At 33.9% G+C, this 18072-nt stretch overlaps 1 protein-coding gene across 2 annotated transcripts in view; it reads right to left on the bottom strand.

The window, feature by feature from the left end:
* LOC129940273 (polypyrimidine tract-binding protein 3) overlaps positions 1 to 11674 on the bottom strand; it is a 768555-nt gene extending 756881 nt beyond the window's left edge. Inside the window, exons 1-2 of one of the 2 annotated variants that reach the window (XM_056049404.1) lie at positions 11555 to 11674; positions 8485 to 9222 (exon numbers count right to left, since the gene is read on the bottom strand). In XM_056049404.1, coding sequence (XP_055905379.1) covers positions 8485 to 8492 — 8 coding nt within the window. In that variant the 5' untranslated portion in view covers positions 8493 to 9222; positions 11555 to 11674. The remainder of the gene's footprint in view (positions 1 to 8484; positions 9223 to 11554) is intronic. The other variant, XM_056049544.1, reaches the window with a different exon arrangement.
* Between the last annotated feature and the right edge of the window lie 6398 nt (positions 11675 to 18072).

Below are 18072 nucleotides of genomic sequence, written 5' to 3'. Positions count from 1 at the left end.
GCAGGAAGAGCCCCTTTCCGCTGAGAATAAAAGTGAGCTTCACGGTCAGACAAACCAACAATTATTGTACCATTTCTCAGAGTGGCAAAAGCGCACACTCGAGATGAGGTTTTTATCAAGAGCTGCAGAAGAGCAGTGCCTCTTAACTTCTCCGGAAAACCGAATAAAGCAAACGGTCTCCTGAAAAGTCTCAAGACTAAATTTATAAAATTAGGTGGCGCAACAGTTTGTTGAGAACTGGCGCCTAGTGATTTACAACTCTCAACCAATAATGTGTGCGAGTGATTTTTTTGAGGGATGGAGGGGACCTAAAGTTTTAAGCCCAATTCGAACGGATAATTTGGGGAAGCACTTTTCATGACAAAAATTACTCTCGGTGAATTCGTCAATTTCTCGCAAGAGGCAATACCCGTAAAAAAACTTAACATGGCACAGGCACAAATTGAACCGAAGAGATCTGGCATGACGGTCCAAAGCACATACCATGATGCAACGGGTACTACAGAATATTATGATTGCAACTCTGAAAAGCCAGAGACCAGAGGTCGACAAAGGCAATGACCATTTTGTCTAAGAAACGGTGGATCCTAGTTGCACAAGTTCCACTGGAAATTAAAAACACGCTGAATGTTGTCCAAGTGTGCTTTGTAAAATTTAAGAGTATTCCTAAAGGAGGAAAATATTGACATCAGCTTTATAAAGGTTAATGGCCTCAAAGTGCGAGGCTTTACAGATAAACAAAATGAGATTATCTATAAAATCCCAAATAAAACCAAGGTAATCCTAGAACTTGTATTTTACTTAAAAAACACTTAAAAGCATTTAAGTGCCCCAACCTTAGCACTTCCAATCTGACAGTTTTTAGATCTGTTGACAGAAATACAACTGGACTACATTTGGCGTCTGCCTGCTCCGGCCACGACCGACAGTCATTGTTTAGCATCCTGGTAAGAAAAGTTAAGTATTGGCATAAAATAGCAGAATCTCCTTTGTAAACTATTTTTCGGCTCCCAAATAGATTCCCTTCAAAATAAGTTTTGAGTCTAAAAATTCTCCATTTATAGAAAACCAAATAATTAAGTTAAAACTAGACAACATTATTAATCTTATATAATCTGTAAAAGGTCTGGAATCCAGGGTTTAAATCTTTGAAGCATCAGTCGTACAAATTCCCTCCCAAGTGGAACGAAGACCTTTCTGCTCTAAGGAAAATGACCAGAACGATCTTCAAATATCTGCCACAAACAAGATTTTTACCAACAAAATTAAGACCCCTTTAAGTTTATAAACTGGCTATAGAAGCCGCCAAAAAACAAAGTTGGAGAGAATATTGTCGATTGATTGAAGATATAAAAGATTCGGCCAGACTAAGTAACGTCTTATCGAAGGAACACTGCAATACAAAAGTTCTTCTTTGACAAATATTCATTAAACATTTTTAAAAAATACTAATTTTGTCGTCTGCTTGATAGCTTTGGTAACATCAATTCTATTTCACTTTACTATCTTGATATAAAATAAATTACTTTTCATTTTTTCAAGAGGTCTTGAAAGTGTCACTTGTTTTTCCCATTTCATTTTCTTATTAATTGCTTTAGAAAGTGTTAAATTGATCATTAAGAATTCTTCTTTAAAAAGTTATAAAATACCCTTTTTCAATTCCTTACAAGTTTTTTTTGGAATATTGTTAGTTTTGTATTCAAAAGCTGTTCATCTTACACATTGTGTTTGAATAGTTTCCAAAATATTGGACTTGCTCCATACTAGACATATTAAGTTTACTCGTATGTGGACCTTTGTTGCCACATTGATGAAAAAGTAATGCACATAAGTTAGATATAGGAACATACCCAAAACAGAAACTCAAGTGGTTGGTCGCTCAGAAGGATCCTTAGTCCTTTTGATGTCCTTCATTCTGAAGCTGTGACTTGCCACAAGAAAAGAACAAACAAAATTGTGAATAATTCAGTTGAAATTCTGATAGGATACCTTTACAAAATACAAACACACACTGTACAGCAGTAGATATGCGTGTATTTTATTATCCTTTTGAGTTTCGTTTACACATACATATAAAACATAGTCCATGTAACAAGCGAAGGAAAAACTTGGTTTTCTCTTTCATATTTAACCTTATTGCAGTATAGCAAAGCATCATCATCATCTTCTAGGTTGGTAAAGGCACTTTACCTTCTAGAAAGGTTTTCAAATCAAACAAGTACTGTAAAAATGGTAGGGAATAGTAAAATAGTGAGAGGGATGGGTTTGGGCAACAAGGTGATGGGAAAGAGGGTGCAAAATAAAATCATGCTCAACGTAGTTTTCCCTTCTGTAGTCAAGAATTCTTTTTTTCATACAAACTCGTACTCGAAAGGAATCTTTTGCAGTTGAAGTTTCTTCACCAAGGATAATTATTATGGAAGTTGTTTGATAAGCGTGTAAGAGTTTTCTTGGAGTTGAGTTGATGTACCTCACTGTAAATAAGCTTTTTTTTACGTATGGAGATGATTTCTTTTTAATTCGAGAAATTTTCAATGTGTTATGTTAGCTCTACGAAAACATTGGTTCTGATGAAAGAGGTAACGATAGGCAGATATTTTTATTAGAAAAAGTGAAATTCCTGAGACATATCCATCGCACTGAACGTATTTTTATCGCAAGAGAACATATTTGGAAAGAGGTTGGAATGCGGCTCACAATAAGAAATTCCTATTAATTTCCTTAAAAATTCGCAATTGAAATATCTTGTTTATTTAATACACTCTCAGATCTTTGCCTAAGAAAGCTTAATATCAGATTTTTCAATAAGACATATTCAGCTCAGCGAATACCCTGAGCCATTTCGAAAATCAATAATGTACCCTATATTTAAAGAACAAGATCGAAAGTATCTAGAAAACTACCACGGAATTGCATTTCTCAACACAGCACTCAAAATGTTCATTTAAATCCTGAGAAGTCGTCTCACCATATGGATCGAGAATAATTATCCTCTTAGCGAATTTCAAATTGGATTCTGAAAGAGTTACTCCATTGCAGACTATATATTCAGTCTGACCAATATTGCAGATACATATTTACATAGACTGAAAAAGCTCTGCGCTTTTTTCATAGAATTTCGAGCTGCTTTTGATTCCGTACGCGGTCATCTTTAAGCTTTTTTTGGGATGGAATGTTTCTTAAATTCGGGACGATAATTGAAGGCATATATAATCGAACACTTTAAGCAGCTTGGGATGGACAAAACCTATCTCATTGATTCATTGCCTTGGTAGGACTTAAACAAGGGTGCAATTTATAAATAAAATAATAAATAAATCAATAGCAATGGTTTTTTCGAATAGGAACAGGGTACTTGAGTGCAAATAAGTTATGGGTTTTTGGGGAGGACACTATTGAAACAGTAAAAGAAGAGCAGTACTTTTCACTTTTTCACTATTACAAGCAATCTTAATATAGAAAAACAGCTTTAAAAGAAACCATCTGCGTTGAAAAATGCGATTGGGGCACAATGTTTGTGGAAACAAAAGTCTCTCATACAGCTTAAAATTTCTAGTATTTCTCGCAACTTCCGAATAAAACTCCTGGGGGACTTCTTACAACTTCAATTTCGTATGCCAAACGCAACTTATAACTAGATGGTCCTAATTGAAAACGGAATTTGTATCTTTCATCTCTAAAACTTTATTTTAACTAAATTGTTAAACACATGTTCAGCAACATTGAAAAAAACCTAGAAGAATTGCAGTCTCCATACTAAAATCTAAAACTTCGTGGTTTGAAGATCGGATAAAATTAGCTGAAATGTTTGAGCTTGATTTGAAACCTTACTTATTTACGTCGACAAGGCATGGAATTCACTCCTTAGAGAGTCAAATCATCTGTAAGATTTAGGAGAAATCAATTACTTCAAATATAATTTCAAAACGGACACCTATGATTTTCTGGCAAGAGGAGAACTATTGACTCTAAATTTCATAACGCATCGTTACGATAATTCTTCTTATGAAAAGTGCTTTCTCAAATTTGCCGTTCGGATTCGGCTTGAAACTTCCGTCCCAGACAACAGTACTCTCACACAGGAATGGTTGAGAGTCGTAAGTCACTAGGCCATAGTTCTCAACGGACTGTTGCGCCACACAATTTATTTTTTTTATCGTAACGACTTGGAGCTTTTTTTAACAAAATACCTTGGAGCAAAACGAAATAATATCAATCTTGAACGGAAGTGATTGGCTTAAGTTGGCACAGTTTATCAAGCTAGACCTTGCGCATAGAAAACAAATTATGCGTAAGAGTTTTAATTTTAAAATCTTTAATAGATAAAGATGCTTAAGCTTTTTAAGAGTAATGTGGGTGTTCCAATTCAAACTGATTTTAGAGCCAAACAACAAAGCAATATCAAAATGGATGTTATTGCATCTTCAATTGCTGAGTCAATTGTTCTTTATGAGAAGAATTGCTCCAAGGCCTTTGAGTAAAATTCTTCCCAGAATATTGCGTTAAATGCTAACATTGTTGAGGTCGATGGCAAGTTAAAGTACATTTACGAATTTTTTACCTTGAACAATTTTCAAAAAATCGATTTTCGAAAAAGGGGGGCTAGGTAAAAAACAGTTTTTGTGGTCTTAAACTCTCATTTTTGGGTATTTTTCAAAAAAACTTTGGAACAATGCGGAACAAACCGGGAACAACCTTTAACAACTTTCCAAAGTTGGAAAATCAAAAAAAGGGGGGCTAACTTCACTCACTCTGTTTACTCGTAGATGCTAGAAAATATTTTGATCTTAAAGGAGTCAACAAAACTTACAAATTGTAGAGAGAAAAATTTTTGGTTCTTGAATTTAAGGAAAAAGGTGGATTCAAGTACATAATTTCTCTGAATATAATATAAAAACAAATTAAGGTAAACAACAAATAAGTTGGGAAGAAACTTTTTTGTGTCACTCACAAATTAAAGGTTTCAGAATCTCTTTCCACTTCAGTTCTCAAGAGATTCAAAGCTTTTATATTAATAGTTAAGAAACGTGCATTGTGTTTTTCAATAAGCCATTAGTTTAACAAAAGTGTCACTTTTTCTGTTTTTGGGACATTTATATTCCTTGAAATTCGTGTTTGAATCTTATTCCTAGAACACCAAGACCAAATTCACTTTAAAAAGTAGATTTAACTTGCCAAATCTATTAAACCATACAGCTGAACGCTTATTGTTATATTTGGATGAGGTACCAGCAACATTAAATTAAAACGAGTGCAGGCCCTCAGAACTTGTATCAAAATAGGAATGTGATGGTTTGCAACAAAAGCAATTCAAGCAAAAATTTGAAAGCAGTTTTGGTTCGGATGCTAATATCTTTTGTTTTGTAGTTTAAAGAACAAAATTATTTGGCAGAATCCATCGCCACGATATTGCTGTCCAATAAAAATTAGCTTTGTAAAAGAATCTCTTGATATTACGCAAAGTGAAATAACTGATATTGATTCCAAGAAAAGCAGATTGAACAAAAAAGAAGGCGATAGAGCATTGGAAGTAAAACACACGTAAGCTTTTACAATGGTCGATGTAAAAGCGTGCAACGCGGGAACTAACACAAAATCTACAATGAATTGTGATATTATTGGACTTACTTCAAAAGATTGTAATGATCTTTCTAGAAGAAAAGAATGCGAGGATACGGTTTTTTGAAAGCATGCTTCATCTTGCTTACAAGATTCGGTTGAAGAAATGGCAGCTAAGAACTCTTTCAGCAAAAAAATATTCTTGAAGAAAAAAACTCGGATTCATCGTTAATGTACCCAAACCTGGTCTTAAGAATACTAATGATAGCACTGGTGTCAATTTGCAACTCATAGTTTGATTAAAAAACATATTTGAAGTTCTTTCAAGCTGATTTAAAATAGATGCTTCAAATTTTGAAGCATTTGCTTTTGATACTGCAAAGTTGTATGTTAAGCTTGACTTGACCATGACTCCAACTAAGTACAAGATTCTAATACATGGACCGGAAATTATTCAAAACGCTCTTTTACCTATTGGGCAGCTATCCGGAGAAGCAGCAGAAGAACGGAAAAGGCATTTTAAATTTTGCAAGGTTTTTAAAAACTTTATTAGAAGTGGAAAATAATATATAATTCTTATATATATATCTATGTGTAGGTTGCTTTTAAGTTCAGATCCTCAAATAACCAGTTTAAGATCTTTTCCTGTTAAACAATCCAAGCAGTTTTACAAAGAAGCCTTTGAAATGCTTATTTCCCAGATTCCTGATTCATCAACATTTCAAAATTGTAATGGTACTACAATAATCAAAAAGAGGCCATCCCGTCTGTCGATTTGTCTTGCTTAAAACTTTGTCTATATGTACTCGTATCAATTTTTACCAAATTTGCGTACTATTTATTGTTGATTTTATTTTTTATGAAAAAACGGATTGTTGGATTTTTATAAAAAAAATTACTGAAAATCGAAAAAAATATTTTCTGTGAAATAAAATAAGTTTGAAACCAATATTTCAAATTTTTGAAAAGATATTTGAGTCGAAAATCAATTTTTATAAACTTTTGTTAAATTTTTTTTAGGTTTTTAATTTTTTGTACAAAAACTGTCAATCCGATTTTTTTTCAAAATTTTACTGTATGTTGACAACAATATTTTTTGAAAGATAAAAGTAAATTAAAGCCAATATATCAAATTTTTGAAAAGATATTTTAGTCGAAATTCAATTTTTACCAACTTTGAGTTGTTAATTTTTAGGTTTTTATTTTTTTATAAAAAAAAGGATCAATTCAATTTTTCTACCAAATTTTACCAGATGTTAAAAACGTTATTTTTTCTTGCACAAAATTCTTTTGCAGATTAATCATTTTTATTCGTAAAATTTTCGAGGTCTCTGCATCTTTCTGCATTATTATCTGTTTAACACAATTTGTTTGAAGTCGATATTTCTTCTGATTCTTGAGCTATAGACGACAAAAAACGTGGCGGACGTAGACAAGTACACACAGACATCTCCTTAAAATTCTTTTATTTCAACTCTAGGGACCTTGAAATGTCGAGAAATGTTATAATTATCATTTTAGCAAATCGGACCCATTATAATAACTTCAATAAAAATATTATTTTTTTTAAACTAAATAATGACATTTTTAATCACCAAAAATCATCATCAATTTTAAAGTCGACAGGAGCTTGCATTGAAAGAGAAGATTATTGAAATCGGTTTATTAGTTCTTGAGAAAACTTAAAACAAAATAACGATTTTATGAGGCGTACCTTTTTGGAGCTATTACAAATTATATTTTTCTTGTGGAAAAAAGCCGAAGTAAGAAAAAAAAAATAGAAGAAGTTTTAAAAAAATCAATTTCGTTTTTGAAAATATTCGAATTTTCGATTTTAAACTACTGCTGTTATTTTTCGTATTAAAAAATTAAAAAAACGCCTTAAGTTAATCGGCTGAAATCGTTAATTTCATACGGCACAATGGTTTAGGCTGTTAGGGCCAGGACAGACAGACAGATGGAAGGAATTGGGGGCTCACTGTTTTCGACTTTTCTACTATCGTAATCTTTTTTACGAATGCAATACTTGCCGTATAGTTCCTATATGTCCGAAATAAAAATCACTTCAATATTTACTATTGATTTGCCTCAAAAGAATAAGATGAAATTGAAGGTTAGTTTCAAGAATTTAAAGGCAACATAATAAAAAATTAACGATCTCTTATTTAATGTTTCTTTTTAAGAACTTGAATATATTTGCTCTTTTTCTTATAAACAAATTTTATGAAAATTATTTAAAGCATATCTAAAGTTTTTCCAAATTATAAAATTTTAGTTCTTTTTGACAGCAAAACACTTTTTGATGAATGTCGTTAAATTACTAACAAATCTTTACTTATGCAACTTAACTGCATAAGCTTTATGGCTCATATGAGAACATCGCCCTATTCCCCTTTGGACTATCCATTGGTTAAAAGTTGATGAGTTTTTGTTGTGTTTTTGAAATAGGGTTGAATTTCCGATCAATATTAGGTTCGTGGTTAAAAGTGGTACTTTTGACAACAAAGTTTAAGGCAGTAAAATAAAAATTTTGTTTTCATTTAAAAAAAAAATAAATAATTTCAAAAATAATGGGGGTAATATCCATTAACTCAATACAATTAGTTTTGAACTGAAGGGAATTCCTACGAAAAAAAACAAAACAATTATCTCCCAGGGGGAGGGTCATGACTCTCCCCCTTTTTCAAATGTGTTGCATAAGAATCGTACATTGCTCATAAAATTCCTAAACTGTCAGATGTCAAATTTAAAATTTTTGTCAAAACTGGCAACAATTTTCCTTAGCTAAAAATGGTGCCGAATTCATGATTCCGCACTGCAGTTTTTGAGACGAACTCTTTTGTGGAACTGGTCTAAGACATCAAAAGTTTGACATCGGTAAGAAAATAGGTTTAAAATACATTTTCTTAGCATTATTATACTTACCCTATCATTACACAGAACAAAAATCCAAATATAAGTTCAAGGCTGTTGTTTTGTTTTGAGTTTCACGTTTAATACCGAAAAAACTGCGTATCACGAAACCAATTGTCAATTCTATAGAAACCCTCTTTAAGATTATTTAAAAAAAATGAAAAGCACAACACGTTTACACGACAGAAGAGTGAAAAAAAATCCCACCATAAAAATAAAATAAATAAAAATAAAAATAAATAAAACAAAAATTACACGACAACGTGGAGACAACTCAGCACATAAAAGTCAACCTACATATATATGTATGTATGTAACTCGCCTTGTTAATATTACGTATACGTAACGAGTCCCAGCTTTTTATTTACACAGTCAACAGATCCTTGTTTTTTGTCTGTGTCGGTGTCGGTGGTGTTCAATGTGTGGATGTGAGTGTTCGAGTGAGTGTTGCTCTTCTACACGATTTACTTTACGTTACAAGAAAAGGACCCTTTAACACGCGAAATATAAACAGAGTTAAGTCGACCGACATACAAACGTAAAACAACAAACTCAAAACAAATCAAATCAAATCACCACATTTATAGAAATGTCCTTATTGAGCAAATCAAATATCGGTAACTGATACAGTTATGATATGTTAAACTTTATTTGTTTGCAAGTTTTATTTTTTTTTTAATTTTTATTTTATTGAAACCGTTCCTTGCAAATGCTGAAGCCAACTTTATAGTTAACCGTTATTAAAGTGTACTGAAATGAAAAAATGTTAAAATAAATAATTATTTTTCATGAATCAAATACGAATATATCCTGCAAAACAAATAGAAGAAGTAAACAAAATGAGAGAAAAAATTAATAAAGGACCAAAAGGACTCTCTTGGATAATCTATGGCATAGATATAGGGTTTTGGCTAGTTGCCCATTTTTTGTAAAATAGTTTATTTTTTCTCCTTCTTCTTATTGCTGTTGCTATATGTACCATTGTGACGATGATGAGGAGAAGGACGATGATGACGATGACTATAAGATAGGAGGATAAAGATGAGATTGAAATGGAGGGACGAATTTCCATTGAGTCCAAGCATCAGTTCAGCAAGAGCGGAAGACAAACACAAAAAGAAATAAAAATCTACGAAAGGACGAAGCAAAACCGGAAAATATGACCCAGAATCAAGAATCATATACCACATACACATAAACACACATACATACACACAGAATGTATGCATCCCCATACTCTGACAAAAGAAATAAAATAAAACGACTTGATGACGGATCTCTTACATTTGAACCAGTTAAAGATTTTCATCACCAAAAGGAAGAGACATTTTAAGGACAATCACAATGGTCCTTATTTTGATATACATATGTACAAACATAGAGAATAACATACATACATAGACATACAAAACTCCTTAGAGCACGGGTAGAATATATCATTAAAAACACAACTTTCAGATAGACCATATCAAGGATACCAATTTTATTGAAACCAATTTTGCTTGTTGCTTGTTAGTGTGTTGTAGTGTTGGTGTAGTTTTGGGGTTTGACACATTCAACAGGACGACAATAACGATGACATGACATCTCGAACTTTGTCTTCCTTTCTTATGCTGCGGGTAGGTATATGGTGCGCGGAGCGGTGTGCGGGTGGTTGGTTATTATTTCAACATCATCCTTGGAAATATTTTCCATGCAAAAGTTAGTTGATATGTGGGTGGGATTGTGGGGTGGTGGCGTGGGGCGGAAGAAGGACGAAAGAAGGTGGTTTCATCAACCTTCCCCCGTTTCCATTGGAGTGTCAAAAATTCACAATCAAAATAATGCACACACAGAGTTGATATCAGGAATTAAAACGAACACACAATCAAAAAAACATAAAAGGACAGCCAACAGGGTTTGCCAGGATATTGAAAGTGTCAATGCAAATGCACAGCTACCGCCACCACTCACCACCTACCTACCATCCTTCTTCTCGATGTATACAGCTACTACCGCCGCCGCCGTGGTGGCAGATAGTGTTGAAGGATACAAGGAGAAAAGGCAAAAACAAAAAAACGTTGTAAAAGCAAAACAAAATACGTGGAAATGTCAAACACCCCCTTGCACACAGTTCACACCCCGCCACCGCGTCGCACCGTGCCCACCCTTTTTTAAACATCGGAAAAGCCATCAACGACCTAGCGCGCAATTACAGTAGAAAAGGAAAACCACGAGGATGGAATTACACTCGTCGTCGTCGTTGTATACCGTTGCCGTTGCTGTTGCTGTTGCTGTTATACCGTTGCCGTTATACCGTCGTCGTTGTTTCGAAGTCGATGTGGTTGTCGATGCCGATTTGCCGTCTGCTTGGTGCGCATGTATTGGTTGTTTTTCTCTAACAAGTGGTCGTCTTTTTTACAGCTAGCTAGGTAAGGTAATGTATTGTTGGTTTGGTTGGTTGGTTGGTTCTTGGTTCGTTGGTTCGTTTGGTTGGTGCGGGAAGTGGAAATTAATACTTACACTCACACAAATCGAGCTTCAAACATTTTTCAGGATGAAGAAAGGACGACCAGGAAATGAATTGGTGAAATGGACAAGAAAAAAAAGGTGGAACAAATCTGATTCCCAGGATTTAATTTTCGACAATAATTGGCAAACAATATGTTTCGCAGAATTCGTGTGGGATTCCCGCAGAACAGAACACCATCAAACAATATGGACTTTTGGGGTTTCAGATTAAATTTGGAAACATAAGAATTCAAAGGATTCGAATTCTCTTTGTCAATCTAATGACGTTGATGATGATGATGATGATGATGATGAAGAAGAACAAGACCAACACTGTAACACAAACACCCACAGACGAATCAACTCGTTCAGAATGACAGCAATTTCATGAACAAACATTTTACAGGACGAACGACGATGAAGACGACGAACACGACAAATCATCAAACCAATAATATAAGAAATCCTTCAAAACACTCTTCTATACACACTCTATAAGTTGTGAGGCGCAGCAGGACACAAGAATCACACAAAGACATGACTTTTTCGCATCTTATTATATGCAAATTTGCACTTTTTCAAATGTTATTACCTCGAGAGTCCTTTATTGAAGGACTTTGAAGACTTTTTCAATTGATATCAAACGATTAACGATTAAATTTCTGGGAAAATTTACGCGCACGATGTTAACACGGTATGGAGCAAAAACAAAGCCGAGAATTTTGACAGTCCAGAGGAAGAAGTTGAGAACGGAGCAAGAAAATAAAGTCGGAAAAAAATAATATCAAGTCAGCAGCAGTTCACACTAATACTCTCGCACAAATGTACAGTTGTATGCATGTACCAACAAAGGAGTATGCATTAGAGCAGGAAAATTTAAGGGCTACGATGTCAGTTCGCAGTTACAAGTTCAAAGTAAAAGCTACACGAGAGAGACCAGATTCTCTATGAGCTCCTACATCCATTAAAACAAAATCGCTGGAATTTTCTCATGAGAATGATACAAGTCCGCTCGCTCTGCTGGGGAAGCGCAGGCGCTGAAATTGGGAAATCGCATATGCTTTACATAAATAATAATTCACACATTTCCCAGCACGATAAATTCACTAATAGAACCATGAAAATGTCTTCGTGCCTTCGTATTATTTAAATGTGTAAAAAACTTCGTTTGAGGAACACCATGACGTATGACGTGATATTTTTAGTTCTCTTATTCTCCGCGAGATTTCTTCTTGAGAAACCATCACATAATTATTCTCTCCTTGGCTTAAATGACGTGTGAAACGTCAAAATATTTAATGTTCTCTCTCAGAATGAGGTTTTTATTGTTTATTTGAAAAGAACCGAACGGAATGTTAATGTTTTATTGTGAGAAGGAATTTGCTTATGATATTGTGGGCGAGGGGGTAGCTTTTTCGCATATAAAATTAAATACGAATACAATCTATGTGTCTATAAGGATGTTTTTCTTGTATTTTGTTATTGTGGCTGTGAGTCATGGTAAAAACTGTTGCATTATTTGGAATATTTCTGAGTGTTTGGCATTTTTACAGAGAGAAAGGGTAAATTAATCTGAAGAGAGTGATTTTTTGGGTTTTGCACATTGAAGTAGATGCCATCTTGTGGGCAGTAGGAAAATTTCGAATCTATCATTTTCGAAATACAGTTGAGAGGGTTTGAAGAACTAAATTTGAATTCAAACTGTTGAATACGAGAGAACTCGAAAAGCCAGGGAATTAATAAAGCCTATATAAATATTAGTATTAAATGTCCATATTCCAAAAAAAATGCATAAGATGTTTTTAAACGTATATAATTATGATAAAATATAAGTATACTGATGTAACCAGATACCGAGGTACTTCACTACAATTTTGCTCGCTAATCGCTGCCCGTAAAGATCAACGATGACCATCTTGCGCCAATTCTTGCACGTATCCCTCGTGTCTCCAACTTCTGGACATTTATTTTCAGTTTCCAGTCTTCGCAATATCGCTGAATCTTATCGAAATCACGCTGCAGGAGAATTCTAATAACCTCAACCTTTCGGGCCGTTCTGTACGCAATTAGATCGTCGGCGTACACAATTGCCTTTGTCAGACCACCTATTGTAAATGCCGAGGAGAATCAACGAATTCACCGCTCCCTGTTGAAGACAATTTTTTATTAAGAATTTTATGCTAGAAGTAACGAAAGAAACCACTATTAAAGACGTCAGCAACGAAACCATTAGAAGCAGTATCGCCATCGAAAATATCAGTTAAAAAATAGGAATGACAGTCGGATGTTCGCTAATAAACATTCAGAGTTTTAAAACAGAGACGCTACAAAAATAGAGCGACAGGGACTGCAAACGACGTCATATTTCTAGCCGCTCTTTTGACATTTTTCTTCACTAAGGTTCGCCATTTTATGATGAAAAGATATTCAAGCCAACAACGAGTCGAAATTATTAAAATTTACTCCCGAAATTCGGAGTCAGTGAAATCAGCGTTAAGAGCGCTACGTCCAATTTATGGTCGTCATAATTTTCCTAGCAGATTAACATTGGGCGTCTATCGGCTGTAATATGTCTTCTTGGAGTAATGTGGAACAATATTATAAATAAGGTTCATAGATGGAAAAATGTATGGATAACGAAAAGCAAATAAAAAATTTTCTCATAAGCATACTCGGGATACTATAAAGCACCATGGTTGGATTGGTCAAGGTATGAGATCATGTTGCAAGTTCTCGTGATCGGAACTAATATTTTGTGAAGGACAAAATGTATCAAATTTCTTACATCAATAATTTAAAACAACATTTATCTATGGTCCAGTGTCACTAAACTCGGGATACAAGACAAAATCATCTTCTTCCAGGAAAACTACCCAAATTATTTAGTTATTAATTGTATAACTGTTCTAAAACTGTGCTTAAAACATAGAAAAAGTCACTTGATCTAAATGCAATATGATTGGGCATATAATAGATAAACTGGGACGTCGAGTTGCTCAAAAGAACTTTAGAAACATTTAGGACCTTCATACGGGCTTTCAAGAATATTGACAAGAAATACGTCCTGAAGAATATAAAGAACTTGTCTCTTTAATACCTCTTTGTCTTGAGAAAAGGATTAAATCTAAAGGATACGTAACGAAGTATGAAATATTAAGTGTCCGATTACGTTAAATTATAGAGTTACTTTTGTTTTTATTATTAATTTGCTGTTTAATGGCATAAATTGTAATTTTGGCTTATTTAAACTAAAAATATGTTTAAAAACCTTGTTGTATCAACAATTTAACGATTCAATTATGAAATGCAATAATGAATTTATGGTCTTCGATTAATTCAATCTACCAGTTTTAACATGGTCACTATCAGTGAATGAATCATGTTTTATCCCCCCTTATCCATCTTCTGCAAAAGAAATAATTTTCACAGATACGAGTATATTACTCGAATTTCGTTTGTTCCAAATAAGTGGCATCGTCAATAAGTTCTCCTCTGATCCATTTAATTCTGTGTCTGAAAATTCAAATATTCTTTCCGTATCAGTATCACCCTCCTTTATCTTTCTTCTTCTGTCTGGATGTTAGTATTCCAGCTATTATGCCTGACAATTCTTCCACCTTTAATTTTCGGAAAGCCGATTTTCGTCATCTAAATACGAAGCGTATCATTAATTTAAACCACTTTATCTACAACTCTTTTTTGGCTTGTCTTGTCAAATGCGTTATTTTCATAATACATAAACACTGTATTTTATCTGCATCCTGCGACATAAAAGAAAACAGAAACAAGTTATGGACAACTTATCTAAAATTCCAGACGCCTCTAAATTACATTAACTATACCAACAAGCATTTTCTTTCTTTTCAACTATATGTCAATCGCTTAACAAGTTTCATCTTAATAAGTATCAGAATTGCCTCATCTCTGAACAATAGCGTTATTACAAATTCATTAACGTAAAAAGAAAATCAGGTTGTCTTCCCTCAACGCTCAACTTCTTCTTCTTCTTCTAAAAATACTATATACATAATCATTTTGCTAACTTTTTCAGTCAGTTCTATAGTAATGGTTCAGATAAACCCGGTCTTGTTACTTACACATCTCTATCCAACTTCCACAAACGTTTATTGTCAACCTCACTATTAGTTACTCCCCGTCTATGATAACTTTAACTCACTGAATGATGATTTTTCTCCTGTCGCCGATGTCTTAAAAAATGATCTAATGTACTTTGTGAATCTTTTACTAAATTCTTTCAACTTTCACTTTCGCAAGCTTTATTCCCTTCTGTTTGGAAAGAATTATTTATTTCAGTTGTAATAATGATATTTTTAACCACCCCCAGATTGCTAGACTTTCTCCACTTCCCAAGCTCTTTGAAAATATCGTTTACGACTCTCTTTACTTTAATCGTAAGTCTTCTGTTTCCCCTTTCAAACATTTCTTAAAGGGCAGGTCCACCACGACTAATCTTACTAAATTTGTCTTCAAAACGCTCCATGCTCTAGAAAAAAGTTTATAAGTTGATGTCATAAGGACTTACCAAATTTCAAAGAATTTGCCGATTTTTTGGAAACTCGTTTCCAGACTTTGGAAGTTGTCAATACAAGGCCTCGTTTCCAGCCAGCCAAAGCAAAGGTTTTGCATGCTAAACAGGTCGTTAAGCAGCCGGTCAAACCAATTGTGAAAACAGTTCCCGTTGAGCACTTGTCATGCAAATTGTGCAACCAAACCAGGCACACGCTGAAAAGATGTCAACGATTCATGTACATCATGGGACGAAAGGAGACAGTACGCAGACTGAAAGTATGCAAAAATTGTCTGTCTTATGGGCACATCAAATTACAAATCTGTAGCCAAAAAAGTACCTGATACAGCACTTAATTGCAGGAAAACGTAACTGTCCAATGATCTTGTGCAGAAAGGAAAGAAAACAATCGAAAAATTGTGATTGCAAAGGCGAAAATAAAAAAGACGCTGAGATGCGACACTCACTGATAACTTTCCATTCCGTCTCTCGATTTGTCTTGTTTAAAAGTATGTAGGTTTTCGTATTTTTTTAACGACATTTTTAAAAATTTAAGTAGCATTTCTTAAAAGTTTTTATTTCTTTTATAAACAAATACAAATTGGATGAATGAAATTAATTTGAAGTCAATGTCTTCTATTATTCACGAGATATCAAGATATCAGTTTTTACCAATTTTGCGTACTATTTTTTAAAATCCAATATCTTTAAGTTTTGAAAGTTGTTTCAGTCAAAAATCAAAGTTTAGTAACTTGCTTTTTTTTTTTTTTTAGGTTTTTATTTCTTGTAAGAAAACTGTCAATTCGTTTTTTATCAAAATTTTCTGGAGAGCCCTTTCTGCATCTGTCTGCCTTATTATCTGTATATTAAAATTTATTTGAAATCGATATCTCTTCTGGTTCTTGAGCTATGAAGGACGAAAAGACGTCGCGAACGTACGAACGTACGTACACACGCACGCACAGACATCTTTCTAAAAATCTTTTATTTCGACTCTAGGGACCTTGAAACGTCGAGAAATGTCGAAATTTTGAATTCAACAAATCGGACCAATTACAATAACTTTCCTTTGGTAAATTAAAAAATATTGATTTTATTATAAATTAACAGAAATGATTTTATTATCAATATTATTTTATGCAAGTTATGACAGTTAAAAACAAAAATAAAAACTTTTAAAAATATCAATACTCAAATTTTATTTCAAACATCAAAAATGTTAGTTTAAAACTAGTTTTATATTATCGAAAATATTGTTTTCAACATTAAGTAAATATTTTTAAAAATAATTTAGCCAGTTTTTTTCATAAAAAATTGGTAACAATTAATGTTTGATTACCGAAAAAAAAATATCTCGTGAAAAAATGAAGTTATGAATCTCAAAATTCTGTGCCAAGGCCAAAATACAGAATCTCAGAATATTCTCTCAAAGTATTTGGTGTCCTTTAACTTTGCATGAGTATGTTATCATTTTTAAGGAACACTTTTGATGCTCGTCTATTCATGAAATTAACACAGTTTTAGGGATGAATTTGGCAAAAATTTAAATTTGGTTATACTGGCCCTAGTTAACACAAGACTGTAGTCCCACTTTAAGTTAAACTGGGTTTCTCAACAGAGACGATACAAAAGTAGAGCGGCAGTGACAGCAACGACACCATATTTCTTGCCGCTCTTTTGACATTTCTCTTCAGCAAGGTTTATTAAAATTTACTACCAAAATTCAGTGGTAGAGTCAGTGGTTCCAAAGTTAAGAGCGCTACGTCCAATTTCCAGTCGTCATAATCATCCTAGCAGATCAACAATTGAGCGTCCAGTGGAAAAATTTTAATCAACAGGCACAATATAAATGTTCTCGTGCCAGTGAGACACAGAAGAGCCCGTAATGTCGAAAATATTGCTGCCGCTGAGGCTTCAGTTGCAGAAAGCCCAAATGTTTCTCTCCAACGTGCGCCATTCTTAAGCGTTGGGCATGTCTGTGACGTCGTTGTGTCGAATTTTGCGAAAAGATCATGGCCTACATCCTTACAAGATCAAATTGACGCAAGAACTGACCACCAGTAGCGTCGTATTTTCGTGAATTGGACTGAGCAACAAATTGAAAATGATACGGACTTCCATCAAAAAATTTACTTCAGCGATGAGGGATCGCTACTGTTCAATGATAACCAAATATTTTTGGTACCAACCGAATGATATGGACTTGGAGGACAAGTGGTTCCAACAGGACAGAACACAAGCTACATAATCAATTTATTGGAAACCAAGTTTGGGGAACTTGTTATCTCACGAAATGGTCCAGTCGCTTGGCGTTGGCCGCGTCGGTCGTGCGACCGTTAAACTATTTCCTGTGGAGCTCAAGTCTATGGTCTATGCCAAAAAGCCATTATGAACTATGTACCAATATCGGACGTAGAATTCTTTGACGGCAGGAAAAGAGAAGAACTCTAAAATGCTTTAGCTTAAATTGTTTTTTTTTTTAAACCTTATAAGCTGTTGATTGTTGCACTAAGAAATGTTACTTATAAATTCATCACCTCGTCTGACAAAGTGAAGTACAAAAACATGTCAAAAAAACTTGT

This window comes from Eupeodes corollae, chromosome 1 (genome assembly GCF_945859685.1).
Source record: "Eupeodes corollae chromosome 1, idEupCoro1.1, whole genome shotgun sequence".
Lineage (NCBI taxonomy): Eukaryota > Metazoa > Arthropoda > Insecta > Diptera > Syrphidae > Eupeodes > Eupeodes corollae.
Note: the sequence above shows the minus strand (reverse complement) of the source record. Positions and strands in the feature narration are given on the sequence as shown.